Genomic DNA, 24,922 nt, shown 5'->3' with positions numbered 1-24,922 from the left:
AGGAAGAGGAACAAGAAGGAGATCACACCATTTTTTATGGATCCGGATACTTTTAACAAACCCAAGGGGAGCATGTTTCACACTGTCCAAACATTTGGTTGATTAAGGATGAATCCGTGAACGAAAGTATTGTGCTTCCCCGACATACTTATCCACATGATATTTTAAGATGTACAATGAAGCTACTTGATTAAAAGATGTCCGTTAATTGATTGTAGGCATCTGGTAGTGTATCTCTCTCTCTCTCTCTGTCGCGCTCTCTCTGTCTACCTCTTTCTCTCTCTCTCTCACACACACCATCTCTCTGTATCTATTTACCTCTATCTCTCTTTCACTCCCTCTCTCTCTATCTATCTATCTCCCCCCCCCCCCTCATTACCCTCTCTCTCTATCTATCTATCTACCCCCCCCCTCATTATCCTCTCTCTCTGTCTCGCTCTCTCTGTCTGTCTCTTTCTCACACACACACACCATCTCTCTCTCTCTCTCTTCTCTTTGTATTTATTTACCTCTATCTCTTGCTCTCTCTCTCTCTCTCTATCACTCCCTCTCTCTCCCCTTCTCTCTCTCTCTGTCTCACTATCTCTCTCTGTCTACCTCTTTCTCTCTCTCTCTCTCTCTCTCTCTCTCTCTCACACACACGCACACACACACACACACACACACACACCATCTCTATGTATATATTTACCTCTATCTATCTCTCTTTCACTCCCTCTCCCTCTCTCTCTCTCTATCTATCTATCTCTCTTCCTTTTCTATTTTATCAAATCAAATAATAACCTTGATTTGAGAAATTGATATCATGATCATCCTTGATGGCCGGTACGGAGTGCATAAGCACAATGTCCGGGTACACCATGCATGTGGTTGGCGAGCAGTGGCGTATACCCTTTCACAGGGTGGATGGGGCGGGGGTGGGGGGGGGGGGGGGTAGCGGGGCATGTTCGGATGACGTAATATGTAATGTAATGTGTTTTTTTTTTTTATTGTTTTTCGATATCATCATTTAGTCTAATATAATTTATTTTTAAAGCGGTCTAGCTGCCCCTAAATGTATAGAACGAGGACTTTCCTTACGGGAGAATATTTTGAAGTAAGTTAGATTGGGTGCGGGTCCAAGATTTTGTAAATAGAAGGAGGGCTTTAAAAAAAAAAGAATAATCCCTCTTATTTTTGATCAGCAGCAACATCAACAACAACAACATCAAAATGATTTTAATAATCTTTTTTTTAATTAATCTTTTAAAGTCCTCTCCAAATTTTATTAAACCGAAAATGGAAATTCTTTTTGCCCATTCGATCGTGAGCCCGGCAGCCACTGAGCAGCGCCAGATCGACGTTGTTCTATCCTTTATTGTTGAGCGCCAAACAAGGTAGCAGCAACTCCCGTCTTTTAACGTCTTTTGGTATGACGCGGCCGGGGTTCGAACCCACGATCTCCCGGTTGTGAGGCGGACGCTCTACTGACTGAGCCAACATTATCAAATCGTAAGCGCATTTTGATGCATTTTTGTTAATACATTTCGAAAAAGGCAGAGAGACACAGGGGATAAGATTTTTGTTTTTAGCAGATGTTTCTGCATTCATTGAAAGATCCGACAAATACAAAACATTAAAGGTAAAGACCAGTTATGGTCATGCGATTGCATTGTGAAAGAAACGTTGTGGAATCGATCAGAAAAGGTTGATCATCTAGCATCTATAGCCTCTGCAAGGTTCTGGAATCATCAAAATGATAAGAAATTTGGCCCATTCTTCGTAAAGTTACAAGCACTATACACAGAAAGATGTATATGGGACTACCCTATATCTCTCACAGTCCATGAGAGAAACAAATTTACCAAATATATGAATTAGTAGGCGGTTTCCCGGCAAATTTTTTATCATCATGTATTAGTCAAAACATATTCTTTCACATGATTGGTAATGAGAGCTTCCATTTCATTTTTTGAAATTGGGGCGTTTCCAATACTGGTCTTTGCCTTTAAAATAACAATAATGGTATACTATACAATCGATTTACATAAAAATTGACGATTGAAATACAAACACACAAAATGCATATATATAATATAATCAGGGCCGTAGCCAGAGTTTGATGTTGGGGGTGGGGGGGGGGGGGGCACATACATGTAATTGATCGACGTCCTGGGGAGGGGTCTAAAAAAGTTCAACCGATCTTGGAAATTTTTGGCGGGAACGTGCCCCCCCCCCCCCCCGTGGCTACGGCCCTGTATGTAATTGAAATAAGTATGGAGGTAAGTCATAGTATCAAGATAAATGCAGAGCAAAGGCCAGCCTTCATAAGTTTTGTGTGTAGTTAATCTACGCTCGTGTTTTTCTCTTTCTAATCTGTGGGGGGGGGGGGGGGGGGCGGTGGGGGCGAGATAGTCTGGTTACGCCCCCCTTTAATCCGCCGGTAAGTCAAACAATGCCCTAGCTCATACAGCATCGGATACCAGGAGAGACCTACCGGTGACGTTTCCGGGTTTTGGACTTCCTTTTAAATGTGTCAAATTGAATCAATGGTTTGGAATGGGTTGTCAAAGCATCGCATAGGCCTACACATAACAGTGATCTCCAAGCTCCATTGTCTCTACAACTTCCCATAGTATATCGGTAAGTCTTGCATTTAAGCGGTGATATTGCATCGAAACGGTAGTAATATTATGTATATGTAGCCCTTTTAGGCATCATTCAAGCTAACTGTTGTTTATTATTACGTAAAATTCGATGTTTTATTTTTTATTTTACGGAGATCGTTTCTATTTCCTCATCGCTATACTTTTCTTTTATGTATTGTTTAACATGACCTGTCTGTTAAGTTTATTATTCGTAGTTACCCAATTATGTTTTCCTTTCTTTTGATTTGATTCGTTTATTTTGCATATGTTTATGTTTTGTTATCTTTTGTTACTAGTTTTTGTTTGTAATATAATATGTATATTTTTTATTCAGTTAACAAGGACTTTCTGAAAAAAAAACAGCCGTTTAGCCTGAGAGATTTACCGTGTTTAAATAAATAAATGAAATGAAATGAAATGAAAATAATATGCTAAGTGTTTCATTTGTTTAAATATTTTTTTTAGAGGAGCGGGGGGAGGGGGGGGGGGGTCATCATGGTCTGTACAAAAACTTACTAAACGTAAATATGTGCTATTTCGTTTTTCAGGAAAACAAACATGAAGTCGGGAATACTGCTTCTTCTGTCCGCACTCATGTGTGTGCTTGAACAAGGTAGGAATACAAACATTATCTTTCACTTGTGCCCGGTTCTCAATCGTACTTCCACTCTACTCGCTCATTATATATGTTTTGTGGTGATGGTGGTTATTTTACCTGACTGCTAAAAAAGCATAAATGCTTGTAAGTAAGCAACCAGACGACCGACGACTCTAGGTCCTCTCCGAGGGACCTGGTAATGAGGAGTAATGCCTTACCAAAGGGCACTAGCGCGTCGACTTGGTTTCGAACCCGGGTCACCGGATTACGATCGAGACCACTGCTCTACCGACTGAGCTATATTGGGAATCTGGCAAATCGGACACGATTATATTTTACTGTTTTTTCGTTTCTTTTATTAGGTTTCTTATCTTCTTCCTTTCTTTCTTTCTTGTGTTCATTCCTGTATGCATTTTCCTAATTTTTCTTCTCCGCAATAACTAAAGCAGATTCAGTTTGATCTTGGTTTGCCCGGCATGCAATGCGCATTTATTGACCCCAAGGTATACCGTGTGAGTCAAAAAAAAAATTACACCTAGATAATGGCTAATAATTTTATATCATATAAAATAATTAGCCATTAAGTGCTATAATGGCGCTTAATTCGAAATACCGTCTCTAAGCGCTTTACATAGCCTATCATTGTACCACATTACTTGTTCGTATCCGATTCTATACCACGTCCGGTAACATATCCGTTAGATTTAATGTATCTACCTATTCTCCCCAATAATTTTGCTGTGTAGTGTAATACCATTGTTATAATTGTGATATTGTTATATTGATTTTGTATTTTAATGTTTGCATTATTATGTAAGTATCTGATAATTTTGTAAAACAGAAAACATCACTTTTGAGCTGCATTCCATGCGCCTTGAGCACCTCTAGAGATGGATATGTTGCGCTTTATAAATATTGTTATTATTATTATTATTATTAAATAAAAAAAATCAATTCAATAATTTACGGATATCATTATACAAAGTTATTTATGACGGAGGTTATTGGATGCGTTGGCGGAAGTGTTTTCTTGAATCGGATTGAATTACATGTATATATGAATCACGTCGGATGTTGCTGTCTGAGTTAATTGTAACGTAAACACTATTGAACTTTTCATTCGGAAGTGAAATGTATAGTTTTATTATCCGACCCTCTCATAGCAATGATCCCTTTAAATACAGGTTGTTTGAGCACTAGAAAAGCAAAACAGTATTTTGTATTAACAGAGAGATTATCATATCACATATCATATCTCTTCTTCTTTTTATTCTCCCTCTTCTTCCTCCTCCTCCTCCTCCTCTTCTCTTCTTCTTCTTTTCTTCTTCTTTTTCTTCTTCTTTTCTTTCTTCTTCTTTTTTTCTTCTTCTTCTTCTTCTTCTTCTTCTTCTTCTTCTTCTTCTTCTTCTTTTTCTTCTTCTTCTTCTTCTTCTTCTTCTTCTTCTTCTTCTTCTTCTTCTTCTTCTTCTTCTTCCTCTTCCTCTTGTCTCCTGCTTGTTGTTGTTGTTGTTGTTGTTGTTGTTCTTCTTCTTCTTCTTCGTCTTCTTTTCTTTTTCTTCCTTTTTTCTCCTGCTGTTACTTTATTTAAACCATTGTGTTATATTTTATCAGCACGCCTACAGTTAGATAAAATATGACTAATTATGATTATATCGGGAGGAGGTTGGTGACATAAACATCACACACATAAGGTTTCATATAATCTTCAATTTAATGTCTTTTTTAAGCATGGATCTGTGTAATAGAAGATTGATCTCATTAAATAGATGAGTGACGTCATGATCCATCACAAGTATTCACTGCGTTGATCCGGCCTAAACGTTCTAACGCGGGTTCATGAAAATGTGTACAAAATATGATTCGTCTAGCTCAAATACGGGTGTTAAGAAACAACTTTTTTCTTTCTCATTACCAATAAGTTTGTACGTTATTTCATCTCATTCGTATGACCCTGTTACAACGTTACTGTAATATGACATTAATTTTTCAATAGCTTTTACCATTGTAAAGATATCGTTCAAAATTGACTGCGAAAAGTCTGTAGAACAAAAATTATCGATGGTTTCCTGAGTGGTTCGATGGAGAGGAATTGGCAAACTCTGGAAACTCTTGCCAGATGTCAAGGGCTGGGGCTATAGGGCTAGACGATTTGGCTTGAGAGTCAAAGTTGACATAACAGAGAACATATCGGACGGTATTGGACCAAGATGGAAAGGAGTCGAGTCCTCGCAGTTTGAGCGTCACTCTTCCTTCACACCACGATGAGAGCATCCTTCGTCCGGAGGCATCCTTTACAGACCAAGGGAAAGCAGCTTCTGCAATTGGCGGTTCACCCATCGAGCTAGGCTGAACTGCCTTCCCACGAACGCCGACTGCAAACCAAACATGTAGAAGATTCGACCATCAACTCGAGAATCTCCCCCACATCATTGACCATTGTCTCCCCCAACATGGTTGCCATACAAAGAAGACACGACCTGGTACATGATAGACTGGTCACAGCGATTTGAGACGGAGAAACCACGATCTTTACTGGAAAGCTGAAGAAAAAAATATCCAAAGTCAACTGATTAAGCGATTCGGTGATGAATAGTTTTCTTTCTAGAGTTTTAACGGTCATTTATATACGATATAAAAGCTTGCGAACAATTACTGTCACACTACAGTAGTGTTATTAAATGACCAGACAAATGAGATGAAATAAAATATAGATTTATTGTTCATAAGAATTATATTAATGATTAAAGAACAAAAGGTATGTTTTGAAACACCCGTATGACTTGTGCTACCCACGGAAACGTTTATACATTATTATTCATGACCCCTTATACAGAGACGTCAGGACCGGATGCACGCAGTGAATGGTTCACCTTTATTGTGAAGTATGTGAATTGCGACATCAGTTCTGCGTCTGCGCAAAGGTGTCTCCCAAGTCCACTGTACCACAATCGAGAACGTGTCCATCTCGGTTTAGACGGTCACCTCAATTTAGAACTCGGTTCTCTCTCGCTTTGCTCCCTCGCATTCAACTTAGAAGTTGGAAAGAAAATGCATGCATGCGCGGATCCAGGGGGCAAAAAAAGAAAAAAGGCCCCCACCTCTGCCTTCCCCAAAAAGTTATTAAAAAAAAGACGGCAACCACAAATTCACTGGACAAATTATGCCCTAATTCCAGAAAAAAAACAGATAACACGTTAAAGAAATCTTCTAAGAATCTTCTAAGAAACAAACCATGTTCGTACATTTCGATGGGCTTAGTAAAGGTTGTTTGTTTTTTTTTTGTTTTTTGGGGGGGGGGGGGGGTGGTGTGAAGGGGGGGGGGGGCGATCATTTTAAACAGACTTATTGAAAAAAATAATGTTGTTTTTCTCGTTCATCAAAAGGTACATGCCAGCTGTGCTACTCCTGTTTGACACAAGGCAGCAGCGTTGAAACCTCGCCAGACTTGACCGAGTGTGGTACTGTCAATTGCCATGTTTTTGGAGGATGTGCGAAGCTTCAACTCAGTGCTGTGTCCACAAGCCAACAAGGTAATATTGAAGTTCATGTTTCTCTCTTCCTCTCTCTCCCTCTCTCTCTCCTTCTCCCTCTCCCCTCTCTCTCTCTCTCTCCTTCTCTCTCTCTCTCTCTCTCTCTCTATATATATATTCCGCTCCCCCTCTCTCTCTGTATATCAATTCCACTCCTCCTCTCTCTCCTCTTCCCCTCTTCTCATCTTCCCCCTCTATTCCCCTCCCCTCTCTCTCTCTGTATATAAATTCCACTCCTCCTCTCTCTCCTCTTCCCCTCTTCTCATCTTCCCCCTCTATTCCCCTCCCCTCTCTCTCTCTGTATATAAATTCCACTCCTCCTCTCTCTCCTCTTCCCCTCTTCTCATCTCCCCCCCCCCCTCTATCATCCTCCTCTCTCTCTCTCTCTCTCTCTCTCTCTTCTCTCACCTTCCTCGATCCTTCTCTCTGCCTTTCTTTCCTCTCTTCTCCCAATCTCTCTCTCTTCCTCTTGCTCTTTAACTTCCCTACCCTCTCTTCCCCGTTTATTCGTTTCTCTTCTCTTTATTTCTTTCGTCCGCGCTCTCCCCCCCCCCTCTCTCTCTCTCTCTCTCTTCATCTCCCCGTTCATCTATCAGAAACCAACTTGCTCTCACTCTCAAAATCTCAATGCTGTCTCTTTCTTCTTTTGTCTGTCTCTTTTTCCCTCTCTTTCACAGGTGTAAACGAGACGACCTTCATCACCTACCGGGACTGCGGGACCAACCTCAACCGATGTGGTCCCATCAGCCAAGAAAGTCTCGACCAGCACTCCGCCCTCGCAATAATCATACGAGCGAGGTATACCAACGTCAACTTCGCCAACGGAAGGGCTTGCAACTGCAATAAAGATTTGTGCAACAGCGCCATCTCAAGTCGGATGTCGTCGCAGTATCTTCTTCTCGTTCTTGTAACATTTACATTTGCTGGTTTATATGCGATGGGTTAAGATTTTCTTTAGCCCATATTACCAATCTAAAGTTACAAGAGTAGATATTCGTCACTAGATCGTGTTTAATGGTCGGGAAATGTTGGAATGTGCAAATAGGAAGGCATTACTTCTCTATCAATAATCGTTTTGAAAAATATTAAATTAGTCAGATTCAACACCACTGCTCGATAATTATTTGAGAACGAAGACTTTTTTTGTTTTTTTTGGTTTTGTCGTCTACGAATTTAAGGAAAGTAAACAAAAGTAATTTATACATTTGACAATTTTATAAGTTTCAGCGAACCCTGTGCGTTGATGGAGGGGGGGGGGGTGTTTTTGAATCCATATTCTCTCACAAACTCTTCCCCTCCTGTATTTGCTCTCGGATGCCATAGTTGAATGTTCATACGTGCTTCTTTCGACTCAGATAACTAAAGATATAAAAGTTCATACAAACAGGGGGCACATCCCCCCCCCCCCGACCCCCAAAATATGTTAAAATCAGCCCTAAATTCGCCCAAAATGTACTGAAAAACAGGGGCGTGGCCCCCCGGCCGAAAAAAATTATTAAAAATTTTATTTAAAAAAAAAAAATATGCCAATGGCTGACCTAAAAAGGTGACCTTATACCCACCCCCCCCCCCCCCAACGGAGCAAAATGTCAAATTGTAAACATTTCGTGACCAAAAAAAAAAGAAAAAAAAGTGTCCTCTTAAGATATCATCAGCCCCCAATTGTTTTTGGTGGGGCTTGAATAACATCACGGATCCCCCCGATATTTTTGTGAAGCTTGGATAACATCACGGAGCTCCCCGATATTTCTGAGGGGCTCGGATATCATTGAGCCCCCCCCCCCCCTAATATTTTGGCCGGGCTCGGTTATCATGAGCCCCCCCCCCCCCCAATATTTTGTTCGGGCTCGGATAGGCTATCATTGACCTCGCCCTCCCCAAATATATTTGCACATATTTTGTTCTGGGCTGGAAGCTTCATGCGTTTCTATAATTGGACTTGAAAACTATTGCCCAAAACTTTGTTTCCAGGAACACAAGAAGACAAAACTTCTTTGGCACATTTGTCTGAGGCTGCATGTGAAAGTAGCTCCTCAAAAGAAGAAAACTCTTACATTTTTCGCCGCGATAACATAGACGAGGAACAAAGAATGTATTTCCAGGTGCAAATTAAAGACAAAGGAGGATCTCAGAATTATATTTTTTAGGTGGTGCCACATTTCAGTTTTTAAATATGTCCGATTATAGGGATGTGTACAATAAAAGTTTTGTTTTTCACGTTCCTGGCGTATTTTTTTCTTTCTCCAAAGGTGTTAAATGTGTAATATTGTAACACCTAGTACTTTGTCTAACTTAATAAAAATATACTGAATATCTTACAATTCAACGATTTCTTCAAGTAGGCCTACTTTTATTAATTTCTTCAACTGCTTAAAAGAAAGGCAAATGCTTTTTTATTGTAGAGCTGTAGTGTAAACAGACTACTCGGTAATTCTCATTTATAGATTGGTGCACATCATTATGCTTGTTCATTCTCTCCTATCTGTTTGTTTTCTTTCCTCTGTTCGTCATCCTTTATTCGCTACCTATGATATTTGAATATTCACTATATCCTTTTATTATATATAAATGAACATGTAGATACCTATATATGCAAAATAAACCCCTGAGGTTTAAAGTTATAAAGCCCATGGCAGTTCAACACAGGCAATCATGGAGTATGGGTGTCTTCATCGAAGTGTCTCTGTAAGCAGGGGCTTTTTCAAAGGGGGGGGGGGGTGCGACACCCCCATCTGTCAGGATATTGTCGGTAAAATTGCGCAGACGTCGGGAAAAAGGGAAAAGGGAGAGGGGAAAAAGAGAGGGAAGGGCAAGAAAAGAAAGGAAAGAAAGGAAAAGTAAAGAAAGAAAGGAAAAGAAAGGAAAGAAAGGAAAAGAAAGGAAAGACAAGAGAAGAAAGAAAGAGAAAAAAAAGAAAAAGAGGGAGAAGAGAAGAGAAAGGAAAAGAAATAAAAGAAATAAAAGGAAATATAAGACAAAAGAGAAAAGGGAAACAAAGGAAACGGGGGATGAAAAAGAGGAGAGAGAGAGGGGGAGGTAAGAGCCTGAGAGAGGAGGAGTGGGAGTAAAAGAGAGAGAGGGGGGTGTTGGGTAAAGTCGTCTCGTCAAGGGAGCAAGAAAGACACGCATACATGTAAATATGTTGCTGTCTCGGGTCAGCTGTGTCGGTATTCTTGCTCGATCATCGTGTACTATATCAATGCAGAAGTTTGAAGTCGGTGAGATGTATAATGTCGGTCGGCCGACAAGTTTTTTTTCCCCTGCGAATTGTGACTTTTTATCCGCTGTGACGACTTCAAGAGTGACTACAACTACAATACTTGTATTTTCTCGAATTTTCACTTTCCTATAATATCAGCTAAAAAAAATCAGAGGTTTAATATTTTCGGGAAAACTAAATTCAAACAAGGATTAAGAGTCAACAACAGTACAAGGAATCGTCTTCCTTTCTCTAATATTTTTATTAAACGCCAAAGCTTCCGCGCTTCGCGCGGGAGGGTGAAACTTCATTTAGACAAGGATTAAGAGATGAGAACGGTACAACGAATCGTTTTCATCTCTAATAATTTAAGGAAACGTCTAAGTTTCCGCGTTTTGCGCAGGAGGGGGAACAACTAAATTCAGATAAGGATTAAGAGTCGAGAACAGTATAACAAATCGTCTGCTTTCTCTCATAATTTAAGGAAACGCCTAAGCTTCCGCGCTTCGCGCGGAAGGGGGGTGGGAACTGAATTTAGACAATTATGGTAAAGAGTCGCGAACGGTACAACGAGTCGTCTTCTTTCTATAATATTTCAATGAAACGTCAAAACTTCCGCACTTCGCGCGAAAAGGGGTAATCTAAATTCAGACAAGGATTAAGAGTTGAGAACCATTCAACGAATCGTCTTCTTCCTCTAATAATTTAAGGAAACGCCAAAGCTTTCGCGCTTCGCGCGGGAGGGGGAAACTTCATTTAGACAAGGATTAAGAGTTGAGAACCATTCAACGAATCGTTTTCTTACTCTAATAATTTAAGAAAGCGTCTAAGCTTTCGCGCTTCGCGCGGGAGGAGGGGGGGGGGGGAGAGAAACTGAATTCAGACAAGGATTAAGAGTCGAGAACAGTAGAACGAATCGTCCGCTTTCTCTAATATTCTAAGGAAACGTCTAAGCTTCCGCGCTTCGGACGGAATGGGGAAACTGAATTCAGATAAGGATTAAGAGTCGAGAACGGTACAACAAATCGTCTTCTTTTCCTAATAAGGCCTTTTACCCCCCCCCCCCTTAAGTGATTCGCTTGCTCACTACCGCCCCTCCCTAAAATAAGGTCCTAGCTACGCGCCTGCATTATAGCTATGATGATAAGTAATTGATACCTAAATTACTTGTGACTTGATGATGCATAAAACCCTGATATCTGATAACAGAGGATGTAAAGCGAAACCGAAACATCCATAAAAAGCTTATTAAGCATCGTCAAGTGAGCAATGAATTACAATGAATTTTGTTATGAATGTGGAGAGAAAATATATAAGGGATTCGTTGTTGTTCTGGTTGTATTCATCAGCTGTAACTAAAACACACTACAAAAAGAAAAAAGGGGTAAAATCAAACGCAGTTCATTTTCATCAAATGATTATTTGTGGTATTTTTTCTTCCCCCTTTTTTTTTAAACAAAAGAAACTCCTGAAACACACCAGCTTTGCCTTAAAGAGCAATTTCTTCCTTGCTTGTGTCATCGCATTACCTACAGAAAATTCACAAAGATATCCTTTTTATGTTACATGTAATTCACAGAAATAACCATCTTCTCTTTAAATCTTCAGCTACTCGGTTTACCTTTCCAAAATCAAATGAAGCCCTTGCCCCCTGTTTTGAAATGATGTATACATTGTAAATATGCACAGAATTTTAAATTGATACTACAAAGCATAGAATTATTGATTTCAGAATTCCTCGTACAATGTGCATGTATATAAAAAGAGCTCTTTTCTAACTTGATTTCTTCTACTCAAACCATTCTTTACATTCAATACCATACAGTCTATTTTAAAGGGACTATGTCCCATTTGCAGAAAAAAATTTGCAAAAAGTTAAATTCCAACTGCATTTGAAAGATAATACTAATTTAGAACTTCCCTAAAAAAGGTGGGGCTTGAAAATGTCTTCAAGTGGGAAAATAACGACTATTAGTTGTCAAATCGACTTTAGGGCTATAGAGCCCAAAAGTAATAGTCTTGATTTTCAGACAATTGTACCGAATGGTCATACGTTTTATGCTGCGCAAAGATTCAATCAGTTTAATCTTGGCCATCACAAGAAGTGGGTTATTGATGTAGACAAATGCTCATGTACCCTTTACAACTCTTTTCATGTATGTTATTACCAAAGAAGAAAAAAGCCAGTCAGTCACTCAATAGTGTCTGACAGTGAAGTCTAGCAAGTAAACGGTTTTCCTTGCATAATTTGAATATGAGGACACTGCTAACGTTTAAATTTCACAGATAGGACATACATGACATATTCATAATTCCCGCAAAGTTCTACAGCATTTGAGGTTGGCTGCAAAAGGGACATAGTACCTTTAAGTGATGAATAACAAGCCAAAGGAAAATTACAATATAACCCGTGTACAATAATTAATTAATTTCTTCTGACATGATTATATATATATAAATATCATTTCTATTACCTAATGTATTACACTTGTATTTGCCCTCCTCTCTATCATAGTTTTACAATTTCGGGAATTGAAAACTAATACCTAGATGAAGTCATCTGTTATCCTCTTCTTCGGATTTAATATAGTATTTGATTAATCGCCTTCTTTTCTTTTATTGGGATTTGCAAACTTTAGCAAGTTAAATTTAAAGTCCTAATGAACTGAATTGTTCGTGCTTTAAAAAAAAAAATCTAAATAGGATCAATGTTTACAAACACATATTATTTCTCTTGTTTTCTCTTTCCCTTTCATCAAAACTTTACAAAGTCTAGAAAAAAAACCCTGAAACCCTGAACTCAATTATATTTTTGACCTTAAAGCTTATCTGCCATAGTTTACAGGAGGGATTAGAGCGCTCTGCAAGGTCACTGGACAGGTGGTTATCTCATCAACTCAGCTCTCAGTTAACATAAGAAAAAGAGTATCATGGGGGACCAATGGTCACCGATTAGGCATTGGTTGTTATATAGAGGGCGCAAGTAGCTACAAGAAGTGCAGTGGTCCTTTAATATTTCAAATATTATTTGTTCTAATGCCTACTTTCATTTCATTGGTCGAGCAAGTAAAAGTTAAAATCACAATGAACTAAATTGTTCAAATTACTTGTCCTATTCAAATGTCCATTATGTTAACAAATGTACATTTATTAAACTTGTTTTAACTCCTTTTGATCAAATCTTTACAAATTTTAGAAATCGAAAGTTAAAATCCCCTCATGGTGAGGGGGGGGGGGGGACCTTAAACGAGGAGTGTAGTCATGATTATCAATATACAACAATGAAGATTATATATGGAAGCAAGTGACAGAGCGACTCTTTGAAATGAGCGAAAATTTGAGGGGGCGGTGTGAAGCGCCCCAAGGATGTCAAGAGTTTCTAATAAATATTGGCACACAATTTTGAATCACTCCCCATAATTCATGTTTGCTTTATCATGCTGATATGAAAAGAAAGCAATAACCACTTTGCATATCCTATTGCACTCCAAAATGGATTTAAAAAAAAAAAAAAGACAATGGCCGAAGAAAAGTACTTCCAAATTTATGGTGGAATTTTGAATTGTATATTCTTATTTCTATTCTGCAAAAAATGACTTATCGGGAATTAAAGTGTATTTGTGAAAGTTGCGTAGCTGTTAAATTTGGAAGATAAAATCTCTTACTCTTCGAGAATCTCCAATCGGCGTACTGGTTATGCGAGTGTGCCGTTATTCAGGTCAAGAGTCACTTTTTTTCCTAAAATATCATAAATTACCAACCGACTTCCTAAATCGTGTACTCTCTTCTCTTAGAAGACATGTGAATAAAAATGGTTATCATGTTGTTCCTCTAGAATGACATAAAAGAAAAAAACAAAATTAGTCGGAATAAAATGGCATTGAGAAAAAAGAGTATTTTCTATCATAAGTACATGGGAGTTGCTGTACAGTATTTGACGGTGGTTCAACGAATATGCCACAGAGAGATTCATATAATCAATTCCAAAAGGTTTTTTCACAAAGTGTAAAAAAACCATGTCTCTTGTGTAAAGCGCCACTGTTACGACAAAGATTGTTAGATACAGAATTTGACCAAAGTTGATAATACCGAATCTTTAGATTCAAACAGGGGGTTCCTTTTCGATAGGCACATTGTATCTTGATTGTAAATCATTGCGAACAGTCTTATAGGCTTCATATGCAATCATAGCTGAATGAATGCCATACAGTGAGGTTAGGGGCTCCAGAAGAGCACCAATGACCATGCCTTGGGTATGTCCGTAAAATGTTGTCAGCTCTACCCAAGAAGCAACTTCCAAACTATCAATCGCCCACTGAGTCGCGTTTAGGATACCGGTGTAGATCAGGCAAATAAGCGTCCATCTCGCTTGATCCGTACCAACAATCTCCTGCCGCTGAACGACGACTAAGAAGGATGTCATGACCCAGGCTGAGTAGGTCTGAAAGATGGCGAATATACCAGTGTAACAAGCGAGAACTATGTTCTCACAAGGCCAGGGGATTTCTGCAAGGATCCCTACTGCACTGGCAACTCGGAATATGTTCAATGTGAAAATACCAACACAGCTTATCAGGATAACGCGGTCGTGTTCTCCTACTAAGCCCGATACAAGAGATACTGTGTGTCTCGGACGAAACGTCTTGGCACTATCAGTCAGGAATATACGAAAGTGGTACATCACCAGCAAGGGGAGATAGAATACAATATGCAAGAACCATTTTAGATATGTTAGAGTAATTTTGGTTGAAGGAAGTGATTCTTGTAATCCCAAGGTGGAATATTCAAAAACTTGGCGCAAGGAGAAATAAGTGATTCCTAGCAATACATAGAAGGTCACTGTTAAAGTAATGTTCATTGAGGGTTCTCGGACTTCGCCTTCTGTTCCGTCTCTTGATTTTGGCACGAGGCTTCGTCTTTCTTCTTTAGATGATCCTAACAAAAGGAACTTTAATTTTCTACAGCGGAAGATATTCTTCAGCCAAGCACGGATAGTTCCGCAGAATGGTCCAACGTAGGTCGGATCGAGACTCTGAAACTGTGAGTTGTTTTTAGCCTTCTTCAGAAGAGCTTCTGGAAGTTTAGAGTACCACACCTGCCACATCATTGCAGCAGCAATAATGGCACTTTCAGCGTAAAAAGGAGTCAGAGTTATCTCATGTCGTTTTGTAAAGAGTCCGAAGTTTCCAGGAAGGGAACAAGGATAGTCCACATGCCCGTATTTTGAAGACGTCAATTCACCTAAGGGATATAATATCTTGACAAGGGCGATCCAGAAGCAAGCGGCGAAAATTACTGCTAAGGGAAAAGTAAACTTTTTATTGTCGACAAATGCTGCATCATAGTAGTTCCTGAAGAATAACATCCCAAACAATAAAATAGTGGCAAATGTGAAATCTAGCAGAAATTGCCCTACAAGCACAACATTATCAACAACTGAATTGTCCAAAGTTATGAGGCACATGATGTTAGCAATGAGTGGTATGGGAAGGTTGATCCCAGCTATCGTGCCAAAAATGTAGAACGTGTTCAGAAGAGACATGTGTGGTTTGTGGTAGAGTTGATGTACTTCACTGAAAGGATTCGCCCTCGTATTAGGAGAAGACGACAGAGACAGAGATGAAAATATATTTTTCTGTTCGGCCTCACTATCTTCATCGTTATCCGTAAGGTGCGGAAGAAGGCCTACGGCATTGGCACAGTGTCGGCATCTCATCGGCCAAAAGACTTCCTGCTTCTTATGAAAACTGTCTCTCTTCCGAACAACATACCACACAAACATTTCAAGAAATATCATGGCGACTGTTAGGCAGGACCGAGTGATGGCGTAGGTTAAGTCTCCGCGTGGCGAATCTTTGTCGTTGACATCAAAAGATATGTTTGGGAGGACAGCGGCGCATATCCCAAAACTGAGCATAAAGCACAGCAACAAGGAGCTGTGGTAGAGAGACCGTTTAACCACGGTATCTGTCTGCTTTGATGTACACTCCATTTCGTTCATTTCTTACGGAGTTCAATACTGAGAGTAAGGTTTTTGTCAGTTTCTCTTCTCATCTACTCGATAAGAAAAGTGTACGAAAAAGTACTAACAATAGCTGACTGGAAAAAAAGTACCTCGGAGCTTCTGTTGAATCCAATCTTTGAAACTGAATGCTTGAGCTAGGCAAAATCATGGAGTTAAAACTGCTTTTAAGATTACAAAAAAAGCTGTTGCATATGTTTGGTAATTTGAAAGGAAATACGTAATTGATACAAACATTATTTGTGACTTGATGATAAATAAAACCCCGATATATGATATCCCTAATAGACTGAGGTTGTCTAGCGAAACCGAAACACTCATAAACAATTCGCTCAGTGTCATCATGTAAACAATAAATTTAAATAAATTAAATGAATGTGGATAGAAAATATACAATCTATTGATTTTTTTTGTATTCATCAGCAGCAGGATTTTGGAATAATTTATAAAGATGAATTTCTAATGTCTCATCTGACCGTAATTAAATGCCTATACCCCCTAAGCTTCTGGGGGCTCCACACCTTACCCCCGCAGGGGCTTCGCCCCTAAACCCCACGCAAATTTACGCAACGCTCTACCTGATCGTAAATACTAACGCCCTCCCCCCCCACCTACTTAGAGAAACGTTCAGCGGCGCCTGCATGTAAGAGTGGGGTGGAGCGGATTTTTCTTGTCTACCCCCCCCCCCCATCCGACCGTGCTAACATGGGTTCATGAATATGTATAACATGATATATGTAGCTCGAATACTGTTGTTTAGAGACAACCTTTTTCTCCTTTAATTATAAGATCTTTCTTATGACTAATAAATGTGTAATTCATTGCACCTCATTCGCATGATCATACAACAACGTTTTTGTAATGCTACATAATCTTTCAATAGCATTTACAGTTCAAAGATATCGTACAAAATTGACTACAATAGGACTGCAAAGGCACAATTTCATCACCGAATGCCCTGGACAGTAGGAATTGAATATTTTGACGTACATAATGCTTGTAAACATATGCCATCCTTCTGGCACTTAAAGCATCGTAAAACTTTGCAATCCTTTGCAAGGTGGTCTCTGAGGCCACATTTCAAGCACGTGCGAGGCTGCTCCTCGTATCGGACCAAGCAGTCCCGGCCGCCGAATCTAAGAGACGAGGGAATGTCCCTCTACCCGGTACTGCCGCACCCCGTTGAAAAGCCCGGATACTCACAGTACTGCAGCTGCCGTCCCGCAAGGATCTTGTACTGAACGTGTGCGAGTCTGGCTCTGAATCTAGCAAATTTCTTCATCGATATCGGACGAGGCACAAGCAATATTCTCTTAGCTGCTCCCATCTCGCTCCAGGAGGTTCTCTTCTCAAACTGAGTGCCTCGTAAAGACAAACTATACTATTAGACATATCTAGCTGTGAGGTGGACGGCGCCGCTAGAGCTTAGGCGGTGAAAATTAACATATGCCATAAGGGTTCCCATATCCCATTCAAGGAGAAGGATCAGGCAACAACTGCCCTCATCCACAAGAAGGGGTAAAGCAATGGCACAAGAATGAATCCAAATAGTGCCTGTCGACACGAAATCTTGGTTCAAAGGCAGTGAAACAGTAATACATAACGAAAGGGAATGAAGAAGACTCGGATATGGAAATATTGATGACTAGGCACTTCGGTGATGAAAATTTGATTCATGACACCGCGTAAAGCCGCGTATACAAAAAGGTCTCCCAATCAATAGCAATCATTGTATCCCTAGATCAACGCGCCGTGTCAGCCCGTTAACCGTCCCACTACGGACCGCCTCCAAGTTTTGTTACGGCCTATTACGTACTGTCACGTTTTGTTGCGTTCACCACGTTTTACTACGGCCTACTAGGTTTCTCATCCGCACCGTGAATGATGTGGCGATTTTTTTGACATTTTTAAATCTGGCCCGGCATCCACGGCAATCAGAACTGTCACGTTTGCCCAATCTGTCCCCCCTCAGGGTTGTCTCACGTCCATTCCGTTTTATCCACGGTGGCCTAAAACGTGACTGCCGTGGTCGGTGGGAACATAGTTTAATCTTAGCATTATGTACTTTTGAAGTTAACAAGTATATTTTACATGTATGTTCATTTTAAAAAGGAGAAATCTTGAAACAATGAACAAATTTGTATTGACTATAATGTTGAAATAATGTTAATAAAATTAAAAGAAAAGTATCTATTCTTTTCAGCTTAGTATCTGAAACGATGGGATGGGATACGGGAACCCCTACGGCATCTGTTATTTTCACAGCGCCGTCCACCTCACGGAGGTGTCTGTGTCAGTTCTGCATCTAGTCGAGAAGAGAACCTATTCACTGTGTTTATCCAGTCGTGACGTTCCAACGCGGATTCTTGAATATATGTAAATGATTGGTGTTGGTCGAATACGGGTGATTTGCAGCAAATGTTATCTCCTTTAATCATTAATATCTTTTTATTACCAATAAATATGTGATTTATTTCATTCCCTTCGTTTGAACACACAGTTACGTTTCTGCAGTGTGACATTACTTTTTCAAAACTTTACCGTTTAAAAGATATTGCACGAAATTGTCTGTAAATGTCTGTAAAAGCTACATTTTCATCACCGAATCGCCTGGTCCGTAGGATTTGGATATTATTCTCCAGCTTCAATATGCAGTTATCGCTTCTCGGCCTTTTGACAAAAATCATGTGTAGTACCTGTTCTTTTCCTTTTGGTTAAGATCATCCGTCGTAGCGCACCCAACAGTCTCGGCCGCCGAAGCTCAGAGAAGATGGGATGTCCGGGGTACTCTCGGTACTCCAGCCGCCTTCCTGCCAACACCTTGCTGTAGCGGTTCAAGACGAACCGCACCTTTTTGTCATCTACCTCGTGGGGCACATGCAGCGTGGTGACGACCTTCGCAGGACTGGAATAGGACATAACGACGACTCGTTGATCTTCCTGAAGTACGGAGAGGAACTGCTTCTTCGCCTTCTCTGAAGTGAACGTCACATCGACCCTCCTCCCCGGCAGCCTCTGCACCTCGGCCAGATGATCTGTCGGCGTAACACCGGCCTCCTTCAGTAGGTCGAACACCTGGCTCTCCTCAGACATCAGAACGGCATGCAGACTCTGAGATCGCTGGAGCTCCATTCTAGTTGATTCGATACATTATGAAATGTACCTAACTGACCGAAACTTAGCCAAAAGGCCGAGAAGCGATAATTGCATACTGAAGCTGAAAAAACAATATCCAAATGCAGCAAAAATTAAAAGAAGATAAATTATGTGGGAGCATAATTTTTCCTGATCGCAGTTCGGACGAGGAATTAGCGAATGATTTTGGAGAGTTCTTCCTTGATAAAATTCGAAAGATTGTGACAACATTTCCCCCTTCAAATCTCCCTGATGAAACCCTTTCATGTGATTGTGAGTTCCAGCAGTTTGAGCCTGTTACGCAAACACAGGTGAGAAAACTGATTAAGAACTATGTTTCCAAGTCTTGTCGTTTGGATCCTATGCCAACTCATTTAGTGAGATCGTGCCTTGAAGAACTAGTACCATCCATTACACACATAATGAACTCTTCTCTGTCTTCTGGTACTGTCCCAGAACTTTTCAAAACATCTCACGTTATACCTCTATTGAAGAAGTCCGACTTAAACCCAGATGACTTTAAAAGCTACAGGCCCATAGCAAACCTGCCATTCCTTGCTAAGATCCTTGAGAAAATCGTTGCTTCTCAGCTTCGGGTGTACCTTGATAAACAAAAGTTGTTTCCTGAGATGCAGTCGGCTTATCGACAGTTCCATTCAACTGAAACAGCATTGATCAGAGTCTTCAATGACGTGCTTCTTGCAGTTGATAAGGGTCATGAGGTTGTGCTGGTGCTCCTTGATTACACTGCTGCGTTTGACTCTATTGACCATACAACTATGATTGATCGTTTCCTGCGAGGCTATGGCATCAAGGGGTGTGCTCTAAAGTGGCTTGATTCGTACCTGGATAATCGCAAACAACGTCGTTGTGAATGACTCTATTTCCAGACCATTTCCCCTGCCCTGGGGTGTTCCTCAAGGGTCTGTCCTAGGTCCACTGGAGTTCATCCTGTATACTGGTCCGTTGAGTGCGGTCATCTCTTCCCATCGGGACATTCATCATGTCATGTACGCCGACGACACCCAGTTGTATATGACCATGACATCCAAAGATCACGTAGGCTCTATGCATAAACTGAGCGAGTGCGTCTCCGATGTCATGTCCTGTGGTCTTCTTCAAATAAACTCAAGTTAAATCAATCTAAGACTGAGGTACTACATATCACCTCGCAGTTTAGAAGTTCTTGCAGTCTGCCGTGCTTGGATGCTGCTGGCGTTGAAATCGTACCTTCAAAAGTAGTTCGTAACCTCGGCGTCACTGTTGATAATGTATTGAATATGAAGCAACACATCAGGAATACTTGTCGGACGGCTGCCTTTGGTATATCCAGGATTAGTAAACTTCGAAAATATTTGGACAGACAGTCTACAGAACGATTGATCCACGCTTTTGTGACTTCCCATTTAGATTATTGTAACGGATTGTACTTTGGCTTACCAGATTCCACCATTTCTCCACTCCAACGTATTCAGAACATGGCAGCCCGTCTCATTACCAAAACCAGAAAATATGAACACATAACTCCTATTCTCAGATCTCTTCATTGGCTACCTATTTTAACTCGCATTCAATTTAAGATTCTTTTGTTAGTATTCAAAATTAAGCATGGTTATGCTCCATCATATTTAAACGACCTTCTCAAACCTATTGTTCCATCACGTTCATTACGGTCAACTACACATGCTAATTTCCAATACGCCCCTGGTCCCCGAACAAATACCCGTTACGGAGATCGTACTTTTGCCATTGCAGCCCCTAAATTATGGAACAGTTTACCTATTATTATTCGTCAATCCCCATCTGTAGAGTCTTTTAAGGCAAGTTTGAAGTATTTTTTGTTTACCGGTAATAGTAATTTATAGAGCAGTTTAATTATCTGTAATGTTATTATTAGAATTATGTATTATTATTGCTGTATGTTTATTTTACGTTGTACCTAATTACTTGTATGTTAAGCGCTTAGAAACATTGTATTAAGCGCTTTATAAATGTAATTTATTAATATTATTATTATTATAATTGATTGGAGGAGCTCACCAAAATCAATTCATTCCAATAAAAAATATCGATTGAAAAAGTCACGATTAGGAATACACACACACACACACATACACACAGGATGTCCGCCCCCCCCCCCCTGGCGCTCAAGGGGGGGGGGGTGCAATTTTTCAAATTTTCGAAGGCTCAACAAAAAATTAGTGCTCACTACCCACCCCCCCCCCTCCCCCCACTGAGCGAAATATTGGCTGGCACGATTTTCATATTTCAGCACACTAAATTTCAAATTGATTTCAAATTCGGGCCCCCACCCCTAAGAAATCCTGGAGCCGCGCCTGGGCTCTACATCCCACCCCCTGCTCAAAAAGGTCAAGCGACGCTGTCGCTTCGCTCCATCGTTTTTCATATATTTCACCACATGCAATTTTGTGCCCCCCCCCCCGGCTAGAAATTCCTGGATCCCCCACTGAGACCATATGGGAAATAGACCAATTGGGTAGTAGACGAATTGAGAGTAGAACAAACGGTATTTCACCGTCACAGACGGGCTTCCAGACTATCAGGCCCAACTCTCCACATCATTGGTACTAATTTACGAGCTGATGATATTAGTCAGGCGGTGTTGATCACGAATTTTGCTATTCATTTTTGAAGATATATATGACCACTATACAATACATATTCTTATAATTTTCCTAAACTTTGCCATTCTGAGCACATTTGCTTCATTGTAATTATGATAATATCGAAGTATTAATGTCATAGATCATTATGGGAGACCAAATGAGACAAGTATAGAAAAAGAAATACAAAAAGAAAAGGTGTCTAAAATACATGTACTACTTTAATTTTCCATATTTTTTTTTTTTTATTACTTCAAATTTTTCAAATAATGTAGAAGATTCTGAGATATATCTCTCAGAAAATATAATGAACAGGAATACAAACACCTAATAATGAAATGTTACTATGGTTTGCTCTAGCTGACATCGAACCTTGCGATGCTTTTGCGGTTCATGGGCGCACTTATTAAAAAAGTCTTGTTTTAAAGCGATACGGTACAAATGAGCTCTCTGCCCTATTGTACGACTGTATTGCACAGCACCATCTCACGGTCTACTTGCCAACAGTTCGTAACCCAATAGCTAATTTTCACTTTGCAGACAGAGGAGGCGATGCGAGAACCAACAGCGCAGCTAGGCTGGATTATTATTGCTACAGCTGACTTGAGATGGCGCTAGAGGGGATTTTGCGGTTAGTGCTTCTAGTACAGTATGGCTTTAATTCCAACAGGGTAAAGCTGGTATTTGATTATTAACCATTGAAAATAGAGGCCCTGTTTCATAAGACTCGTAATCAATAACGAGTTACACGAATTGTTATAATCTACTGAAATTGTAGCATTTGATTGGCTGAAAACAAATTCTTCAAAAGAAACTTATCATTGGTTATTAAAAGTTATATAACAAAGAGTGCCCTATTCCGTTTCTCCAATTTAAAAATGATATGCAAAATCTACAATACCATTAAAATACCCATTGCATATCGATGTCGCCATTTATAATAGTGACTAACTCCAAAGGTGAGCTGGTTTCCTCACATATGACTTTACACAGCTTTCACTTTCACTGCCAATACCCCCACCCCATCTAAAAATATCGTAACAAACCCATAATTTCAAACTTCTTTAAATCTCATAGTTTCTTCCAATTACCTCAAATATTGAAATTTCTATAATTAAAAGCTACAATGACAACAATTTAGATTGTACGAATTGCTTCAGGCATAAAGCCATTTTTAATAGATTATGGAAAATGTACTGATAACTTCTCAATCTGGTAATGTCAAACTGATTAATGTCTTGTCAAACATCCCCACAATGACCTGGCAATGCAAACATGTAAAAATGTGTTGTTATTGTGGTCACAAAAATATTTGTACATGAAAATGTCAGTTTACTGCATTTGGGGTATATGCAAGATTGAGAGTGATTTTTCCTTATCATTATCTAGCAAACTGTTTATGGATTTCTACATGGTTTCCAACAGTATTCAGTATAAAGTATCACAATACTAACGTCGAATTCGCTCGTCGTCCAGGTTAATAATTTTTCTCAACAAAGCTTGCGCATGAGGTTCACCGTGAACTTATTCAAGCAACGGACTGGAACAAGGCAAATTTAGTGGTTGACGCTTGTGTGATCACCACGTCATTTTTAGCACAACATTATTTGGAACCAGCAACCTTTACAACGTAGTCAGAATGACGTCATACTTTGGTACCCTATGCTACAGCTATTTCCATGACTGTGTAATATGAATTGTCTCCTGATAGATAGCAAAACTATGTAACTATGTAATTATCTTCCACAAACCAAAAAAAAAAAGAAACAAGCAAGAGATAAACTCATACAACAATACAAAATATATCACATATTCTATAGAATAAATTAAGAATACCACTCCCCCGAAAAACTGCATAAAACATCAACAAAACTATAACTTTTTAACTGGCAAAGGAGATTAGTTATTGCGAGTAGTTAGTATGTGGAATGGGATACCATACAAAAGCGATCTACATATTGTGAGTGAGTGGTATGGACAAAACAACAACTACAACTTATTTAATTGTTATAGCATCTCTCCCACCAACCTACACAACAAAGGTTAAAATATCTCATATAATAATAAGCAAATAATTACCGTTGATGAAGGAAATGAGACAAACTATCACGTCCGAGGCAATCTGGATGTAGCTATCTTTCCGAAGAAAAATAGCGTATACATTCAGATCGCCGAGGAAGTGATAGTTTGCCATCGCCTCAAACCAAAAGGTGATTATTTGCTTTATATTCCACTTCGGAAACATTTCACTTCTTCCGTCATTTTAGAGCAACGAATCATCAATTAACACCTATCAAAAGGTGTACGATACGTACAGTGCATGCAGTATGCGTTTATACGTAGGCCTACGTATGCGCAACGTATACAAGAAAGTGCGTTGCCCTGTATATATATTACACTACTATCCACACAGTGCAACGAACGTTTCTTCTCCCATTAATGATGGGCGAACTATCTATCATCACGTGATTTACTTTTGATCAATCGTAGCGCAAGATTCTTTGTATGTGGAATATAATTAATTAACAACCCCAAAATATAAACTCTTACAAATATTATGAGTTATGCCGCTATGTACATTTCTTTAACAAACTTGGAATGTGAATAATCTCTTGATACATGTTGATAGCATACCGGCGCTATACAATACATTGTAAGCCATCATCATCACAATCGTCATCATCATCATCATGACCTTGCAACACGGTTGTTTTATTTGATGCAATGAATATACTTGTTTTAATTACAAACCATTGTTTTTAATGTTAATATAACCATGTCTCAAAGCCAAATAAAAATCAACAATTAAAATGTTTAAGTAATAAGTATAATCTACATGTGGTAAATGTGAGCGATGACAACCTGTGCAGCTTACATGCATGATATGATTGTACTATCTGTTCTATCAAACTACATGTCAAAGATTCATATTTCCCATAGCAACTTTATGACATCAACAGTGTTGAATCTGACTTTTGCTGAATATTATATAGATATGTTTGTTTATGCATACTCGTAATGTGAATTAAAAGATAGATTTCGAAAAATACTTAATTATCATATTATTCATTATATACATCAACATGTCAAATACCAAAACGTAGAATCAACAAATTGTATAATACAAATACTTTGTACAATGCAGCTATGTACAGGTTGTGAGTGTGTGTGATAATAAAACTGTGTA

The 24,922-nt window shown here is 39.4% G+C and overlaps 1 protein-coding gene across 1 annotated transcript; it reads left to right on the top strand.

Annotated features, from left to right (window-relative positions):
• The first annotated feature begins 2,561 nt into the window (after positions 1-2,561).
• Positions 2,562-7,864, top strand: LOC575904. Its single transcript, XM_794766.5, has 4 exons — positions 2,562-2,622; positions 3,176-3,240; positions 6,609-6,755; positions 7,433-7,864. Exons 2-4 carry the CDS (start codon positions 3,186-3,188, stop codon positions 7,699-7,701), a joined length of 471 nt encoding a protein of 156 aa, XP_799859.1. The 5' UTR covers positions 2,562-2,622; positions 3,176-3,185; the 3' UTR covers positions 7,702-7,864.
• Positions 7,865-24,922: the final 17,058 nt, after the last annotated feature.

Source organism: Strongylocentrotus purpuratus, unplaced genomic scaffold (assembly GCF_000002235.5).
Source record: "Strongylocentrotus purpuratus isolate Spur 01 unplaced genomic scaffold, Spur_5.0 spur5_scaffold_1, whole genome shotgun sequence".
NCBI classification, from domain to species: domain Eukaryota; kingdom Metazoa; phylum Echinodermata; class Echinoidea; order Camarodonta; family Strongylocentrotidae; genus Strongylocentrotus; species Strongylocentrotus purpuratus.
The sequence above is the reverse complement of the archived record's forward strand: the minus strand, read 5'-3'. Positions and strand labels throughout refer to the sequence as shown.

What these genes read in the sequence shown, in the direction of transcription:
- LOC575904 (XM_794766.5), top strand. Translation starts at nt 3,186, where the DNA reads ATGAAGTCGGGAATACTGCTTCTTCTGTCCGCACTCATGTGTGTGCTT. An exon ending in CATGTGTGTGCTTGAACAAG is followed by an intron (nt 3,241 to 6,608) that starts GTAGGAATACAA and finishes GTTCATCAAAAG; the next exon opens with GTACATGCCAGCTGTGCTAC. An exon ending in TGTGTCCACAAGCCAACAAG is followed by an intron (nt 6,756 to 7,432) that starts GTAATATTGAAG and finishes TCTCTTTCACAG; the next exon opens with GTGTAAACGAGACGACCTTC.